Source organism: Sceloporus occidentalis, unplaced genomic scaffold (genome assembly GCF_023333645.1).
Source record: "Sceloporus occidentalis isolate IW3139 unplaced genomic scaffold, rSceOcc1.0.p SCAF_51, whole genome shotgun sequence".
Classification (NCBI taxonomy): domain Eukaryota; kingdom Metazoa; phylum Chordata; class Lepidosauria; order Squamata; family Phrynosomatidae; genus Sceloporus; species Sceloporus occidentalis.
Window position 1 is genome coordinate 3138704 of NW_028317031.1, and position 19188 is coordinate 3157891.

The 19188-nt window shown below is 40.9% G+C and overlaps 1 protein-coding gene across 2 annotated transcripts; it reads right to left on the minus strand.

Moving 5' to 3' along the window:
- Positions 1-4946: 4946 nt before the first annotated feature.
- Positions 4947-15527, minus strand: LOC149288448 (roquin-1-like). Of its 2 annotated transcripts, none has more exons than XM_089491713.1 (19): positions 15297-15527; positions 14995-15115; positions 14518-14757; positions 13866-14041; positions 13052-13252; positions 12414-12546; positions 11638-11756; positions 10619-10731; positions 9938-10216; positions 9393-9610; positions 8627-9009; positions 8170-8340; positions 7873-8025; positions 7050-7263; positions 6420-6510; positions 6216-6324; positions 5842-5985; positions 5370-5479; positions 4947-5097 (listed from the first exon to the last, which is right to left on the minus strand). In XM_089491713.1, the coding sequence occupies exons 1-19, from the start codon at positions 15525-15527 to the stop codon at positions 4947-4949; spliced, it is 3357 nt and encodes a 1118-aa protein (XP_089347839.1). The 2 variants fall into 2 exon arrangements, with proteins under 2 accessions (XP_089347839.1, XP_089347838.1); XM_089491712.1 differs by having other exon boundaries at positions 5842-6012.
- Positions 15528-19188: the final 3661 nt, after the last annotated feature.

Consider the following 19188-nt stretch of genomic DNA (forward strand, 5'->3'; position numbering starts at 1 on the left):
CAGCCAATGCAATACACTAATCAACTATATTTTTGGGGGAATAAGACTGTTCCTTTAATAAAAAAAAAAAGTCTAGCCCACGGACACCTTTTCCCTTACAGAATGATTCATGCATAAAGAACAATTTCATCAAATTAAATAAAACAAAACATTTTTTTTTCCATTTTGTTTATTAAACCTCTGCAGGGCACAGTCACAGAACAATCAATAAGATTGGTGAATATCACAAGCTCTTTTTCAAGCAAAATGCATCAAAAAGTTAAAAAGTTTAAAAAAAAAAAAAAAAAAAAAAATTTAACTCCACCCAAAAAGGTGATTAATAGCTGCAGAATGTCTCCGAGAGACTGGTATGAGCCAAAAGAACGAAGAAATTATTAATAATAATAATCGTAAACTTGAATCCAGCCTGAAAGAACAGAGAACAGATTTCTAACGTTATACAACGCAACTGGAGAGATGTAGGGCATGTTCAGCTTCTGCAACTGAATGTTTTAATGGCAATTTCCAAGACAAGCGTTCAAATCCAAGCCCAATCCCGAACAAATTGTTCAGAATCGTCGTAATTTTCAAGGCTACACATCCGTGGTGTCTTTCCATTAAGTCTATACATGTCGGGCTCTTTTCAAATAAATATAAATATTGCACTAATTCAGAAATGCAGAAAAAGTAGCGAACACAACGGATCACTTTGACGTGCCCAACATTTCCCAGGCGCCGAATGGGTCTTGCACACTAACTGTTCAGACCGAATGTGTCACAGTCTTGAGATGTCTTTAAGATTATGCTGTTAAGTTGTTACAGGGTTAATGCATACAGTGCATATAACTAAACCGGGTTAGCAGCAGAACATGTAAGAATCTTCTGACCCTTTTCCTTTAAACCAGCGATTCTTTAAACACAGTAAACTTGATGGGTCCAGTGTTCTATTGGCCTAGTGGTTGAAATCCCCAATATTTTATACTAGCATTACCTCTAAGAAAATAATCTTGGAGTCATGAAACATAAAAAAATAAAAAAAAAAAGTCTGCGGTTTTAACTATGGGGTACACTGGAATTTTGTTACTAAAAAAAAAAAAATAAAAAAAGTCTGCCAATGTCACTTAATTTCCACTGGAAACTGTTCCTGTAGTGTTTTTAATTAGCCACATGGGATGCTATACCATCTGAAGTCCTCGACATGTGAAACTGTACCACATTGGGTTGCGCAATAGCTACAATATTGCCTGCTTGTATCTAGGGTCTTTTTTTTTTTTTTTTAAACAGCACCGTAGTATGTATAATTAAAAGAAATCAGAAGGTCTTTGGGAAATAAAACCAGCAATACAAAAAACAATGGTTGGAACACCAGACTTGTCCACTGGCAGAGCAAGTCACGTGCTGACTACCCAGGTAAGAACGAGGCCAGTGATTGGAGGGACGTGTACAGCCCCTCTAACCGACTGATACCATTCCTGGGGAGAACAAGTCAACAAGGGTCATTGACGCTGCTCTACATCCTTAAGACTGGTAAAGTTTAACTAAATAGTTGATCTCAAGACTTTAGACTTTTTCTGGTCACAACAGTTGTGCCCTAGAGTTATATGGAGATTATGTTCCCACATCAGTTGTGGTAATTGCCTACCAGTTGCAGGCTTCCCCGCGTTACTACATTATTGAGTTATAACACCATTAGAAAACAGCAACTTCACAGAAGTTATTGGCTAAACAAATTCGTCTGAATGCATTTTCATTTTCTTTTTTTTTTTTCTTCATCGTTTCGATGAGGCAGCTGGCAGGAGTAGAGGTCTGGTTTGGATAGCCATAAATCAAATGAATAGTGTGTGGCATGGTTACGAGGGAGACCTCTAGAGAAAAAGACAGGGACAAAACGTAGTTCATGGGGAGGAGGAAAAGTTGGAGGATTCAAAGTAAAAAAAAGTACTTTCATTATTTCCAGACTGTTCCATACTAGTTACCAAGAGGTGATGAGGGTGGAGCAGAGGACATGGACTTCGATACATACACTGATTTTCTGGCTTCCCGTATGCTATGTTTTTATGATGTTCTCCACCTGCTTGTAAAGAGTACCACTTTATAACAGGCTACACCTTGGGTTAAAGACTGGGTACTAAAAATACTACCCCTTCTACATCTGCCATGTTTTGCTTAAAAAAAAAAAAAGACCACACTGTCAAAAAAATGTTTTGTTTTTTTTATAGCAACATACATAAAGTTGTCAAGCTATAGTGAAATAAGTATCTAAAAAGTTAACTAGGTATTTAGTATTTGCCAAATCTTTTCAATAGAAAAGGTAACAGACAGATTAAACACAAGGGCTCCATTACAAAATTAACGGCTGCGGTGGCAGAAATGATTCCAACCATATTTCAATATTTGATATCAAAGATTAAAAGCCACCCTTCCTCAGATGGATCTGCGCTCCAACACACCGGAACCCTAACCTATCCGATAACAGCTGCTCGCTTTTTATAAAAGCAGGGCCAATAACGTTCACTTATTTCCTGGAAAAGGGTTTTAAAAATACGTCAGCACAAATAGTAACCGGATATTGGGGTTTATTCACTAAATTGGATGGAGAACATGTAGTAGAGTTGCAATTTAGATTCAACAACTCCACAACGCATCATGAATGTCCAGCCCTGGAGAGCTTCTGTCGCAACAACCACATGGCTGGCCCTATATAAATTAGTCACCTGCCTGATGAACTATACATCATGCAGGGCCTGCTCAGACCTTCTTGCAGGAAAAATCTTGCTGTTTGTTATGCATAATGAGTTTGACTAGTTGGAAGCACAGCTCTCCGGCTACTTTCTTTCCAATTCCTGCTTTGGTAAATAAATCAGGGGGGCAATGGATAAATATATAATAGACTTTCCGTAGCCTTGGGAAAATGGGTTATCCTAAAGTTGAAAATACAACATAATTTGGAAAGGGTACTTTCCAGAACATATCCCCCTTCCTAAGTATTTGTTTTCTCTATGGAAGGATACGGGACTCAAATAACAGACCCAACAAGCTATCCATTTGTTTTTATGCATCGCCGTGTCCGGTTTCCATTCTATTGTTTATTGGTCTCACCTCTTTCCAATGGACACAGACTTTCCTGCACCCAACAGCTGCGCTCATCCAAAAGGAAAAAACAAAATCCTTAAAATATTATATATATATATGCGTGCATATGTACAGAACAGTACATATACACAAACACATATAATCTATTGTATGCTATTTAAATAAGAGAAAAGATAACAAAGAAAAAAGTTAGCTTGAACTCCAAGCCAATATATGTAAATATCAAATGTGTGACCGGCAGGTCCGAAATGTTCAATTTAATTCAATGTGAAACAGTATATTAAACGCGGCGCCTCCTCTTGGCAATAAGAAAAAATCAAACAGGTGCTCTTTCCAAGCACCATCCGTTTGGAAACCTCAACTGGTAGGCAAAAGAACACGAAGCCCATATTTTCCCGCCTTAGAAAAGGTAGACATTTACAATATTCTTCCATAAATTCTTTCAAAATAGGATTCGCGGAACGCAGCACTGAGGCAGACAGTTGCCCAGCCGGAGTTAAAGATTAAGGAAAACTGGAGAGGGGGGAAAAAAAACAAAAAAAACAAAACACTAAGTACAAGAAAAAAATAATTCTCGCTTTTACCCCACCAGAACGATGTAGGATGCTATTACACAGCCAGTTCTCTGCCTGGCACAAATTAGAGAACTATGTCGCCCTCAATCAGCAGTGAAACTTAGAACTGTTCCATTTTATTTGGTTTAAACTATTGATTAAACCGGTATTGGCAAGGAATCTGGTTATCGATCACATGATTTCGGTACACTGGGTTATATGAGAGCAATTTCTCCATTGAAAGGCAAGTTTGTTAAAGGAAGGTAATAATATACCATGCACGGCTGGCACCCCAATCATAAAAAATGATTCTCCATTCAGGGTGCTTACCATAAATACATAGTAAAACTGGGTAAATGAAACGGTTTCTGCATGCCCAAATAATTTTGGGCACAAACAAATAACCGATTTCTAAACGTATATACTTCATGTAACATTTCTTCAACAAGAAACATGACGCACATAAATAAAAATGATCTTGATAAAGATTATTTCGGGCGATGGCCAACAACCCCAACTAGATTCCTTGATATGGGCTTTTGTAGTGGCAGAGGGTGGTCATACGCTAAAAACATATGACTTTAATAAAGAAACTGCCTAGACGGGAAGTAAAAATCTTCCAATTCATAGACAGTTGTGAAATTGGCCGAGATGTGTAGCCAACGGTATTCTGGCTATGTAATAGCATCCAAATAAAACAAGAAAAAAATAAATGTAAATCTACAGCAATAAGATTGTACAATTAATCAAACAGAGTATATTTATATATATAATATCTTCCTTTTTTGTCTTTAAAGCCTTGCAATCCAAGGCATGAAAAGGTATTAAAATTAAGTTCATTCACAGAACAAAAACAACTAATCTTGAATTGCTTGCAGATACTGCTAATTTTCCATCTGTGTCTTTTTAATATATATTTTGTATTCCTTATATTTTTTTTTTATTAAAAAATGTGTTAACGTGAAAATATGTGCAGAGGTTGTTGGTACTAGTGGTGTTTTCAATGCACATCATGTTTATATATCGTTTATCATGCTTTGGAGAAGAGGGAACAGAGGGGTGGTGTCAGATTTCTCCCATCTTTAACCCCCAAAACGGAGTATTTGTAAGCAACACTTAAGTAATTATTCTGTCTCACAGCTAAATTGCACTGTTCTCCCTCTCTCCAAAAAACAAAAAGGGCCAAAACAAATTATATATAAAAAAACAAAACAATGCTGTTATTTTTTTTTCTGCTTCCCAACTGGACCATAACACCTTCAAATAATAGCTATTTTTTTTTGTAATGAATTGGGTTGGTGTGTAGAAAGCCCTGGCCGTTTATGGTGAAGTGGTGGAACCGACTCCACCTCTAAGGGATTCATTCTTGTCCCCTCCACCCTGTGGATCTTCCGAGAGGTTCAGAGAAGCAGTTTTTCCAGCCATTAAAGTGATGTCCTGAGCCAAGCCTGATCCATTTGGCACCTCATTACTAGAAACAAGAAAAAAAACAAAAACATGAAACTAGAATACAGCAGCAATAATCTGAAGTACAGGCAAATGTTTACACCTGCGCCAACGTAAATCTCGTGAACATTTTACTTATATGAAATGAGAAGAGCCATCTGTGAATTTTGTCAACCCAATAGGTTTTAAAATGGTGCCAGGTATTCCTAATGGGACAATGACACCTACTTATTTTAATCTCTTCCTTCTCAGAGATGTCAGAACAGACTACAAGGTGCTCAGTGCCTCTTGTATTACCTGAATGTCAGCGGGAGGTCATGCTGCATAACCTTGGCCTGTTGATCCAGCTGCCCATTCTCCACTTTGAGAGCGTCCTGTTTGTTTTTAATACCAAGAGAATGACCCTCCTATAAATACAGACAAAAACCTTCTTGATACGTGTATTTATGAGAAGCAGTGACGACGACACCAGGTTGCCAATTGCAAAGCACTTTGAAAAGCACCACTTCACCATAGAAGGTATAGTTTGAGTCACAGCAAAACCATTTGAATTAAAATATGACATCATTGATGTAGCAATTTCTTGTTTTACATGTAATTCATGAGAAAAGCCCTCAAAAGATATCACCCACAATCTACACCAATCACAAAGCTGTTTTACAGATTTTATTAATTTACAAACTGCAACAGAAAATGTTTACAAAACCCCAAAACATACATAGATATATGGATTCCCTTTAGAATCGTTCATTGCTGGGATTGTACTCACCATGCTCAGCTCACGTGTTCTCTTTCCTATCTCACGTTCTACCTGATGAAGTTCCAGGCTCAGCTGTTCATTGGACAGCATGCTGGACCACTTGGCTGGAGGTGGTGGAGGAGGTTGCTGTTGGCTCCCAAGCGAATTCTCTCTCTGCAATAGCAGGCGATTACTTGCAGCCTCATATATATATATATATATTATATATATATATATATATATATATTATATATATATATATATATACACACACACACAAATCCAGATATCTCACTAAGCAGTGTAACTCACGTTAGTTTGCAAACTCATCTTACTATCCGTCATGTATAAAAAGAATTGTAAAAAATAAAACAGAACTGTTCAGCTGAAGTCCCCTATCATACCTCCATGCCACGCATCTGGTTGTGTTGGTTGATCTGCTGGTTCAGCTGCTGAAGCTCCATCCTGAGCTGTTCTCTCTCAGATGTAGGCAAAGGCTTCGACATTCGCTCTCTAAGACGAAATGAGAAAAGGGAGTAGATACCGTTACAAAACCTCGCTTTTAGCAATCAGACGCAGGAGCTAATCCTCAACAGGCTGATTCTTACCTCTCACTCACGTGTCCCTGAGAAGGAAGGTTTTGATGGGGCGAGTACTGAGGCCCTCCCAAGCCAGAATGACTACTATACAGACTGTAATCTACAAGACAGAAAGAAGCCATTTTAAAAACAAGCTACAGAAATCGCTGAACCAAAAGCAATCAGGGGCAAGCAGAAATAAACTTTAACCCCCCCTCCCGTGCAACACCCTTTAACCCTCACATCAGTCCAACAAATCGATCAAGTTACATACATTTGCAAATACTAATCGCTGCATACATAAGAATACAAAATAAAGCGAATTGCCGAACATCTTTGCAGTATGTATAACGTACTCATTATAAATAAACACCCATGATGGCTGTGATGATGCAGAAATGGGAAGCGATTTGCTTTAAAACAATTAAGGTCAAACACGCTCAATACACATGATTATTCGGGTAGATCTTTTAATACAAAGTTTAGAGTGCATCAATGTCTTTGCTAGCTCCACGGAAAGACAGAAGGGTAATGGCCAGAAGAGGCCTAGGGATTGACTTGTAGTTTTAATTCCCACTATCAATACACAGCAGCAAAAGGCTTTTTAGAGATATGAAGGATGGTGAATGCTTAAGATCCCCCAAACAAGCAGCATCATACCAGAAATGCTGGACTTGGAAGCAGCGCCTTGTGTTACCAGTGCCTGCTGCATGGCGCCGGGTGGCTGGTACAAGGTCTTAGTGGTGCGGGAGATGGCGCCAAAGCGAGACACCGTGGGTCGGTCACCAAAAGGAATGAGATCATCTTCTCCAGCCTCGGTTGCTCTACGCTGGAGCTCAATGCGCTGGTCACGTAGACCTTTACTGTCCACATTCTGGGAAGAAAAATAAACAGAATTAAATCACCATCACACTGGTTGTGCATGCACCCTATAAGTATTTTAATAGTCATTTAATCTGCATGTGTCGATGCTTCAAAACTAAACCTCTGCATTACGTTTCACCTGCGCATGAAACGCTCCTGGACCATAGACAAACGCGTTTAAAGCTTTAGATGTAAACATGGAAAATGTGCAGAAGTGCGCACTATTAATTGCGAAGCTATTTCAAAGAAAATTGGTAACTATATTATGCCACCAGATGAGATAGGGAGACATGCAATTCACAAAGCACACGTCTGTCAATGGAAATGTCAGAAAATACATGCATCCGGTTATAGAACTACAGAGAAGCACAGATGATGTAACAAGTGAAAAAGAAAGAAAAGGAAATCTGTGCTTGGACGCTGTATTCTACAGGAGGGAGCTGGTAGGTTGGAAAAGGAACTGGAATCATCTGCTTCCTGTAACTGTAAGGGGGGAGTTATTGCTAAAATCCCAGTTAATCAAAGCAATGGGGGGGTATGCAAGGAAGGATGTACTGAAAATATGAACACAGTCACATTTGTGGGTTTTTCCCCACAAGCCACCACCTTTGGCACTTACTGCTACTTCCATGCTGCCTCCGGCCGAAACATCTTTGGGTTTGGCGTCTTTGGTTCCAATGTAGGAGCCGATTGTGTCACAGGACCATGGCGAGTACTGGCTGTAGTCATTCCCTTTGTACTTTCCAGATACCTTTAGGTCCTCATCGAGGTACTACAGAAACAAAGAAAAACCTGACTCCAATCTCACGTCTAGCAGAAAAGTGGATAACATTAGGTTTTGGTTCCCTGAACCCAATACTTGTCATTGTATTTCCTCAACTCGGAATGCCACCGGCCATTCTGATTTTTTTCTTACCTCATCTGAAGAGAAAGGATGAGGAAGCGTTGGAGAAGGTGCAAACGGTGGAGGAGAGATTACTTTCCTCTCCTCAAGCTGTGCCATGATCTCCTTACGGCGGCGATGTAGTTCATCAAGACTAGGATGAGGCTGGGATGGATGTTGAGGAGGCAATCTGCTATAATGCTCCTGAAAAACACAAAAACAAACGATATCTTTGTAAACATGCGGCATACCAATAACACACTTCACACGATTCTGACCATCAAGGTTTTATATTACTTTCTACACAGGCTGAAAAACATTTAACACTAAGTGTTTTATGTATGACTACCAAGATATCTACATTCACTTAAATGCACTCCTTGCAGGAACCTGCTTAAACATTTGCAGTTCATTAAGCTTTACAATACTAAGTATCCGGCTATTTTCCTTTAATGAATATTGTTACACATACCACTTCAGTAAAACATACCCTGTGATATGAAGGTCTTATTTGCCCTGGGTGGGGTGGCACTGGATAGTAGCCTTCAACTGCCTGGTATCTTTCTCTGGCTTCGGGCACATAGGGAGAGACAGGGGTAGGTGGCATATCCAGTGGCACTGGACTACCACGCACCATCTCATCTCTCTGGTAGGACTGGCCAGGTGAGGGGTAGACGCGGCGGCCGTCATAGTGTGGAGGATACATCGGCTGGCTCATAGGAGGGTACTGCTGAGTGGGGGTGCCATACTGTGTGCTGACAAGCCTGTCTGCCAAGTACGGGGCATAATGATCAAGGTAGGGGGGTGCAGGTTCAGGGGCAGAAGCCGGCGGTCTGATGAAGCGCGAGACAGACTGAGGAGGGTAATAGACACCTGTAAGCAAGGAAGGACATATGAAAAAATATCTACAGAACAGTTGGAGCTTAGACAAATCACTCATATAACCAAACCGTAATTAAGCCACATACTGCTAAACTTTTTTTTTTCCCATTGCAAAACTTCAAAAACGCACACAGCTCCACAGGAAGAAAAAAATGGCTCATGTAACATGCTTCATATGGAGGTGCTTCGTTTATGATCTGTCTTTCCCAATAAAACATTTTCTGCCTTAGCGAGGTGGGAATACCCATGTGGCGTTCACTTTTTGCTCCTACACGGCAGAGAGTATACCCATTCTGTCTTTTAAAAAGATTCATGTTAACATAATAACCATTAACGTGCACAATAAACAATCAATAGAATCAAGGGTGTCGTACTTTGTGGATAAGGAGCCGTTTCAAATGGAGGACCACCTGCCCGAGGGTCTTGATAGAATATATCAGACTGAGGAGGGGCATAGATCTGCGAGCTTCGCGGCACCATCTGTATTTGTTTAGACACAGTCAGCTGGGGCAGATCACTGGAGATGCGGGGAGTCGTTTGGTGAGAGTTTCCAGGTAAGGCAGAAATGGAAGTTTTGGGGACAGCTTCCAACCTAAAAACAAAAATGGAAATATCCATGAACTGCTGCTACAGCTTGTATTTTTGTCTGAGATGGTTGCCCCGCATTTCGGGATACAATCTGACAAAACCCGACTCTAAACTTCACAGAGTACTACTTTATAGCAGATAGACACAGGTTTCTCACCAAGCACTAATTATCTTAGGGCAACATGGAGACTCACTGTCTCGGATCATTTTGTTTATACTATGAGGGAGGATAAAATGACTGTATATAAATGCAGACAAGGGCACGGCTGCAAAATCCAACAGTAAAAAATAAATAAGTTGAGAAAAATCATCAGACACTCTAGATACATACATTTCAGGAGGAGAGCTTGGGGCACTGCTGCTTAGCTGATCGAGTTTCACTGGCTTGAGTACAGACTCGAAGCCGGAGTCTGTCCCCCTGGAGATGAGCTGGGTCACCGGGCCCCCGGACACAATGCCATTGGGAAGGCCAGGTTGTTTTCGGCTTTGCAGGTCCATGGGCCCCTCGTCCGAATGTATTGTCCCTGTGGGTAACCCAACTTCATTCAGTTGACCAAGAGAATTACTTATTGGCCGTCTGGGAACCAAACGTTTGTTCATTTTCCGAAACCTAAAGTGAGGATGAACCATGTTAAAACTCACTCGTATATAAAAAAAAAAAACAAAACAAAAAAAAAAACACAAAACAACAAATCGCTCAGAGGCACATTGGGAGAGGCAGGAGTCGGCGTCACATTCAGTGGCACTGGAATAGCACGCATGGTTTTGTCTCTCTAGTAGGGTTGGCTAGCTGAGGGGTAGACATCGTGGCCATCATAGTGTGTCTCTGGGTATCTTAGTGCAAGTAATGACTATTTAGAACTTCTTAGATTTTACAAGAGTGAGGGGAAAAAAAGATGAAACCAAACAGCCACCGGCAAGTCTGTCATCATACACTGATTGGCTGCGAGCCTGCGGTACTATGCAAAGAGATGTTTTTGTAACCCATTTCTGCATGAAAGCTCCCACTTACTTATCCAGTTCCTCTTGAGAATGAGCGAAGGTGCAGCTTGCCCCACGGGGGCAGCCTCCCCTCTGTTTCATATCTCTACACATATAGGTCTTGTATTTGCTGTGCTGGGGAGGCTGAGACAAACAAAAAAGCAAAGTCAATCCTATTAAAAGTATTCATTTTTGGTCTTCCTGTAATTTAACATGAGAAAAAAAAAAAAACCACAAGCGTAACATTCTTTTGTACACTAATGAGTTTATAAAAACAAACAAAACAATACCTGAAAATAAAAATTAAAACAAAGTTTCGATAGGATGGGTTGAACAGACAACTGGAATGTAAATGGCAATCCAGAAGACATTGATCATCAATAGTAAAACTCAATTCACTAGAATACCTAGAACTCTGCAAGTCCATACTGTAGAAGCCATGCTAAAGTTGCTATAGATCCACTTAGTGGTATGGTATTGGTTTAATGAATTAAGGCACCCGAATCACTAAATCACTGGCGAGTCCATGGTGTGAAGGAATGACAGATACAGGTAGTATAATGTAAGTTCTACTACTTGCTGTAAGTGGTTCAGAAACAATGGCTCTCAATCCAACTTTGTTAGACCAAAAAAATCTCAGGATGAAAAAGTACATTCCACTTTAGATATGTTGCAGATTAAAAGAAATATATATATAGATAGATAGATAGATAGACAGAAATAAATACATTTTTAGCAAAGGTAGGCTGCAAGAAACACTAGAATCTCAAAGAGAAACAAATGAGAAAATATTGTTGAGGGGGTAGACTAAATGTAATCTATGCAGAAAACATTAGGGTTATTACAGCACAGATCAGGACACATGGCATTGACTGGCTAGACAAAATGTAACTATCTTTCACATTTTATGTTACCAAACCCAATAAATCACCATTAATTACTATTGCTATCAATCATGTAACTAGCTTCATTAGAATTGTGAAAAGTAAAACATTCTGAAACATTTTAGCTTGGTACCTGAGACATGAGGTAGTGTCTGGCCTCGCTCACCTGCTGCTGGTCAGTCCCCTTCTTGCTGTGATTCTGGATATAATCCACTAGCCCCTGCACCACAGTCTTCACAGCCACTAGACCATTCTCTAGTTGCTCCCATGTTGGTGGTGGAGCATCTGCAACACAAATTTGTTCACGGTTACATGTGAAGGATGAGCGCAAATACTGAAGAGCAACAGGGGAGCAGGACTTCTACAGCCCTTTAAAACAGAAATGTACTTCTATAATTAACTTGATTCTGCCCGACATCATTGAATATACAAAGTTTGACTGGACCCAGGAGAAGCAATGGACATGAAAGCCAGGCAACTTGTTGATAGAGTTGAAGAAGGGGCTGTTTACCTAGGATGGTCACAGAAACTTTATATGGGACATTTTAAATAGATGTTCAGATGTTGGGAAATTTGGTGCATTGTCACTGAAAACCGTCACACTGAAGTTGAACTAAATCCTTGTACAGAAAAAAACAAGGGGTACATGCAGGAATATATTGGAACTGGCACCTGTAAGAATCACAACGGAAATCAACAAACATTAAAGCAATTAAATAGTTATAGCTTTAAATTCTAGATCAAACATCTCCATGTTCTGGCGTAGGCACAAGCAGAAACAAAGTAAACCGATTCTCTGCATCTTCAGAAACATGTTCTGAACCCACAGGAACTTTGCAATGGTTTCCATGGTGATCCCTGAAGCAGATGATTGCCTCAACTTTTACAAGAAAGAAAATGTTTTTGAAAAGAATTCCACCATTTACCAAAAGGCATCCTTACCTGGGCTTGGATCAATGTTGGCAAGCAGTTCCAAGTGAGGCCGCAGCCTGTTGAGGTTGGCAGGGTCTCCAGTCCTTTGAAGAGCAATTGTCAGTTCCTGGACACTCTGAGCAAACGAGGCCGGGGTCTGCAACTTAACAAAACCTTTCTTGTAATAAATTAACTAAAACTTATTACCTACTCCATAAGAAGGGATATGTGTCTTTCAACTGAGATATTCTATCTACTGGGTTAGTCAGCCCTTAAAAAATGTGAGAGCAATTAATGTGTAACCACTCAACAGTTACGGTAAAAACCAAACAAACATCTCACAGTATGTACTACCAGTATTTTTGTTAGAGCTACATTACACCCAATTACCCAGAAGATAAAAAGTGTAAGAAGGACATAAATCGTTTTATCGATCAGCAAAATCTGCATGTCTGGCGGGAGAAACTCTCCAAAGATGAACCTACATAAAGTGCAACTTAAATTTCACACCTATGCACCACGTATGTCTTTAAAGGAACGTACAGAGTTTGCCTCACTAATCACCCATCCATATATTTTACACACAAGTCTAGAACACTAGGCAGGAAAATCCACTGTTCCTTTAAACACAAACAGGAAAGAGTCAAGGAGAGGAAAGAGACTGTTACCTTGTCAATAATGGACTGCATATGGGATTTGTGAGACTGATCCCCATATAACAGGGAGGACCACTGATCGGGCGCTATGCGCAGGCCAGCCTCCATAGCGATCTGCACAATCTGGGAATCATGCTCACGGCGCAGTGCTTCGTAAGTGCGAAATTCCTCTTTCAGCTGCATTAGAGAAGAGTCTTCATCGCGCTTTGTGACCTAGAATTGTAAAAAGTACCATAATCAGTTTCACCGTAAACTTCTCATGTGGGCAACAAACAGCGGCAGTGAGAATGTAACTCTTTCAAATGACCGGAAGCTCAGATTTATATTAATTCAGCAGCAGCAAAATATTAAACAATTAGAAGATTCACAAACCTTGCCAACGAAGAAGATTCTATAATCACAATGTAAGGAAGTTAATGGATGCTGCGCTAGCATTACGTGCAGGTTTATCAGGTACCATCCACTTCCCATCACTCACTTTTTTCCGGGGTGTGGATGGCACCGGTAGACCTTGTGTCTTAGGGAACGCAATAAACAATAGACTCAATTATTATAAGGTTGAGTAAATCGGAAAACTGCATAATTTCCAAATTTGTATATGGATGTTTCACATTTTTAAATAGATTTTATCTTGTATGCATATGAAAGTATCCCCTTTGATATTTTTTCCCTTGGAAATGCATGGAGGGATCCGTCACAATCCTATGCAAAGTCTCTCTCTCTCCACACACCGGCTCTTTGGCTCGCGTCATTTGCGTTTGGCTGTTCAAGCCCCTAGAACTGGTGCAAAAGTCAGGCAACAGATGGGGGAGACACAAAAATGTACCTTAAAGCAGGAGGCTCTGTACAGCAGCTGGACAACATGCCCAATGCTGGTTTTCGAGGCTTGAGGGAAGCGCGGTTCCAGTCTCTGTACCACAAATAGAACCAGAACCTTCCGCGAGAGTGCAGATCCATCTTCCAGAGCCAGGAGGACAAGCTTCAGGGCCTCTTCCTGCATGGCTGAAATAAACACAAAGCAAGCGTCACGTAACCTCTCTCCCCGATGTACAACCCGGCAACATGTACACGCTACAAGCTATTGCTATTAAGAACACAAAAATGCAAATGACCAATAAAAAAGTAATTGCAAGACCACATTACTGCTCAGATTATCAGGAGGGATGAACATACACCGTGTCTGAGCAAGCAATGCAGTACCAAAGGTAAAAAAAACAAACCAAACACATACCTAACAATACTCAACATTGAGCATAATACTTGCATTAAACCTACTTGTGAGACTCAAATGTCTATCTTTGCAACAAGCTGCATAGCTAGTGCAGGAGACTTAAGCGAGTGTTTATACCACACAAAAAGTTTGGCCGGAATGGTTACAAATATACCATGTAATTAAGTGAAATTATAGAGTGTTCCCTTTTATTTACATTTTCATTTTCTAAGACTCTTGTTTCTAAAAGCAGGAGAAAGAAGCGTACCTGGTCCAAGGAACTGACAGCCGCGGGCACGCACTGCTGCCCATAGATTAGAGGAGAGCTGCTGGGGATTTTGGTGCTGGAGGATGAGCTCGGTGACTGTTCTCTCTCCCAGCGAGCGTGCGGCCCTCATGGCTCGAATGCGGCCCTCTTCCTCCACAAGCTGGCAATGCACAAGCGTTACAAGTTTCCTCTGCATGGGACGGCTCAGCACGCTCTGCGTGGTGCTGTTTAGACCCACACCTGGGTCGTTAAGAAACAAGAGAATTGTGTTAAGTAGAAGGAGACAGCAAGCCTACTGCAGACATTTAATAGCTACACACAGAATCTGCCCTACTATACGATGGGAAGGCTTAAACGCGGCAAAGACACTAGGCAGCAGTCACTTATTGCCAGTACTAACACAGAAAGAACGAAAACGAGCAAGTGTATGGAATAAAGTGCTTTGCTACCATATAGAATAGTGTCAGATCCTCTTACCTCTAGCCGTGCTCAGGGGTTTCAGGTAAAGTGCCAGCTCCTCCACACACTTTCTGGCCTCCTCATAATGCTTGGAGTCTTCAGCCCCACTAAATAGTGTGACCGGCTGCTGCTCAGGTACCTGAGGAACACAAGCGGACTTAAGAAATGTTTCCAGCACAACTTTTACTTGACATACGACATAGCCATGTCTTTAACCCCGACAAAAGAAGAAAAAAAAAAAAAAGCTTTTACGGTCAAGTTGCTGGATAGGATCACTATGAACACAAATTACAGATGGCACAGACGGTACGATTTCTCACCTGAGCTCCTACTAGCTGCAACAAGGCCGAGTTGACGGGAAGCAGCTCGATGTCGGTGTTTATGGTAGTCTGGTCGAATGGGCAAGCCTTGCGGTGAAGCTTGTTCAGGCACATCTTGCAGACCGTGTGCCCGCAGCCCAGGCTGATGGGCTTTCGGATGGTTTCGTCGAAGGTCTGGGTGCAAATGGGGCAGGACAAGAAATCGGTCCATTGTGGAGCTTGTACAGGCATAGTGTCCCACTTGGAAGAGAGGGGCTTGCAAAGCGAAGGGTTGGGGGAGCTTAAGCACAGATTCCACTGGAATCAAAAAAACTTTCCAAAATAAAGTTTGTCTTTCTTATATATCTTCTGTAAATACAGACAGTCAGCACATACTGGAAGATGTGACCTACAGAGAAGAAGAAAAGAAAGATTAAACAACCATGGATTTCTACAATTTAACAAAATAAAAGAAAAAGGAGCGTACGTTTCAGATTATGTGTTTTGCTTGCTCAACCAAGGAGATATTTTCATGATGTCATAATATGGTATATGATCCCAAAATAAAAATAAAAAAATTGTTCCCATCTCTTATTGTAGATTGTGGACATTTGTGCTTAGTGCAAGCAGCCTACATTATCGTTCCTTTCAACTAAAGACATCTGTCCAACATGGCACCTTCACAAGCTGCTGAATCGCGCCATTCAACATCTGCTTCCCAGACAGATTTGTACAGCGTATTTACGTACAGCATGACATGATATTTAAAAGGAGGAGTGGATAAAATCCAACTGACAGGCTGCTTTAATTATGTGATCGTGATGACGGAAAGATTCGTGATAAGACACTGAAGGTAGAGTACGGACCGGTCACGCTAAAATTCAACTATTAACGTGTGGAAGTTGCAACGGGAAATTGTTAAAGGGGACACTCGGCTACCATATGCTTTTAAAGGGCGTATGATAGCTGGGCGTCCCATTCAATGTCAGATCTACGTGTGAAAATGAGATGTTACACTACTCGGAAAGTCCGACAACAAAATACAGAAGACGCCCAAAACAATGACATCTGTGGGAGCCTTTATGTCAGGATATCCAATGCAACAGGCCGGACAACTCCGCAAAGGACCCACGTGCGCCGATTATCACAGTCACCAAGAGGTTTAAGATTAATAACCAACATATTTCATAAGTAGTTGCTTACAAACCAGTCTGTACAGCCAGTAGTCCAAGACTGAAATTACCACACAGAAGTCGCAATGCGTAATGCATGTTATTAACCCTTTCAGATGCCCGAGAATGTACCTGTACATCCTTAAAAGTTGGGCAAGAAGCCCATTAGGACATAGAGGTATTTTGTCGCACTGGCATCTCCCGGTGACGACACTTGCCCTCATTTAGGAATTCCCTTCCAGTGTCACTGCGAACACCCACTGGAAGTTCACTTAAGGACAGTGAGCCTACCATGGCTCCCCCTGCTGGCTGGTCGCAATTATTGCAACCGGCAATGTAGGGCTTTGGAGCCCTGCTTACTGATCACAATGTGATCAGCACAAGTGGATCAGGAGGAGGAAAGGGAGGGAAAAATATAAATGAGGGGGGGGGATTATTGGGAGCCTGGTGATGTCACTACACCATCAGTGGCATTAAAAACGTACGAGAAACCTCGCACAGGATCTCAAATCATACTGCCCTGGTAACAGTGCAAACTAGAACCAATATATATATTTTTTCTTTTTCTAAAAAAGTGCCCATTAGCCCTTCCACTGTAAATGGCAAAAAAACAGTATTAAAATAAAATCACCCCCCCCCCCAAACTCCTCAAGTCAACAGTATTTAAAAAAAAATATGCAATGTGGAATAACATGTAAAGCATGGATGTGTTCCTCTGGAACATAACAAAAATACGTATGTGGGGTACGACTAATCAGGAGACGCTGCTGAACACAAATTGGGTCATTGTTCAGCTGTGGCACTTATAAATAGAAAACTTAAGTAAGATTGCAGAAATGTGATTTTGTTTCTATTTTAGTATTGATTTTTCCATTATCAATAATAAAGTTTTATGTATTTCTATGATTCTAAAAGAAGGTCCTACTTCTCCTGAACAAAACGATGTACCATTTGTTTGGGTTCATCAAACATGGAAAGAGGGGAATCATGGTTTAACAAATATATGATAAAAATGACAAAAATAAGTAGCTCCTTTGACTATAAAAAACCCCCCAGACGTGAAGGGGTTAAAGACTAGCATGTCATGTATGTTTAATGAAAGAACCGTTGCACGGTGTTGCAAATGACCTAGCAAGGTGTAGTTTCTATCATATAAGCCGGTATACATCACCGTAGTGTATGGAGGCGCAGTATGCATACCGAAAAGATTACTCAATTTTACCATTTTAATACAGTCTTATGTTAAAATCTTGGGGCTGCATTAACATATATACTATCTGTTATATGATATGATGACATCATTAGATCTGTATTTATATATACTACCTGTAATATTATATCATTAGATCTGCATTTAGATGGAATAGTACGGCCAGAACAAAGCACATGGCTAATCTAACTGCCGCCAGGTTGGGTCGGGATTAAAACCTCTTTAACCCCTTATTTGCCACGAACACTCACGCATTTCTGAGTTCATCATAGAAGCTGAGCAATGAGTCAGTAAAGCAGGAAAATGTGTACTAAATAAAGAGCGCAGACGAGACCTGGAGCGCAGGTGACTCACAGGAGGAAGTTCTTCTCACCGATATAGACTCATAGGCAGGGTTACAATGCGTCTTGTGACCCACGGGGTGTAAAGGGCACCTATGATACAGTTAATAGAGCGTGACACTAAATGGCACATGAAGGGTGCTGAATATAGAAAGCAAAGGCTAACATGGGAATAACAGCACGCTGATCGCGGAGAGAACCCCTAACAAGTATACTGCAAAATCATAATCCTAATCTGCTGGACAAGAAGGCAGCTTCCCGCCGTCTTTATGCGATACTTTATATAGATCTCTTTGGGTTTAGTCTCCCCTCGTTAGGTAAAAATATAGCTGGCTCCTAAAATATTCTCGCTTTGTCATAGTTCTAGCGGACAACGCTGGACAAGACTGAATATCTGTACATAATATTTTACACGACCTAACAAAACGCCCGCAGAGACCCGGTGCAGAATTCAACCCTAGAATAACTTTCATTCAGAGAAAAAACAAGGAAAGAAACAAAATGTTCCCTGTATCCAAGAGTTCTTCCAGTACTGACATAACGATAATCTAGACATGTGAAGCCGTAAGCCGGGTCTGTCGGGCTTCTCTCCAGATGTTACACAAAGAATTCAAATACACAGCTTGCCGACCTAAAGCGACCAGATCTCTCTCCAACATCAACTTCTTACCCCGAGATACACTGGAAATCGCATTCCCACAAGCTTCTAATCCAATGAGTACCTTTTCCAACCCAACACATGTAATTCTCCTACAAAAACTCCAGCCATTACTACAAACGAGAAGACCAAAGCCATCTTTTTCTGGTGGTTCGTCCCGGCATCTCCAAGCAACTCTTCGCTTATGGAAGAACACAATCAAAGGTGTCTGTTTTCTCACTACGTGAACGCGCTTTCACTATACTCGTTAGATTTAGCATCTTAAAAAAAAATAAAAAGGTTTACACAATTCACTCACAGTGAATCTTATTACAAAACAAATCTGGGAACAATCAAGGTCAGAGGAAGCAACACATATAGAGATCAGGTTGAGCAGGAGAATCCCCGACTATAACATGTATACGTCCGTCTATTTCATAAAGAGCAAGCCTGAACTCAGACGTTACACAAGATCCCACACCCAGCTATGCAGAAACAGCCTCAAACAAGCAAGTATTCCACCATCATCAAGCACAGGACCATCTATCTAGGA

Coding starts and splice junctions, on each gene's coding strand:
- LOC149288448 (XM_089491712.1), bottom strand. CDS start 15,527: ATGCCTGTACAAGCTCCACAATGGACCGATTTCTTGTCCTGCCCCATT. Junction 8,026..8,169: donor ATCCTTTCTCTTCAGATGAG/GTAAGAAAAAAA, acceptor TTGTTTCTGTAG/TACCTCGATGAGGACCTAAA. Junction 7,264..7,872: donor GAGGCAGCATGGAAGTAGCA/GTAAGTGCCAAA, acceptor TTTTCTTCCCAG/AATGTGGACAGTAAAGGTCT.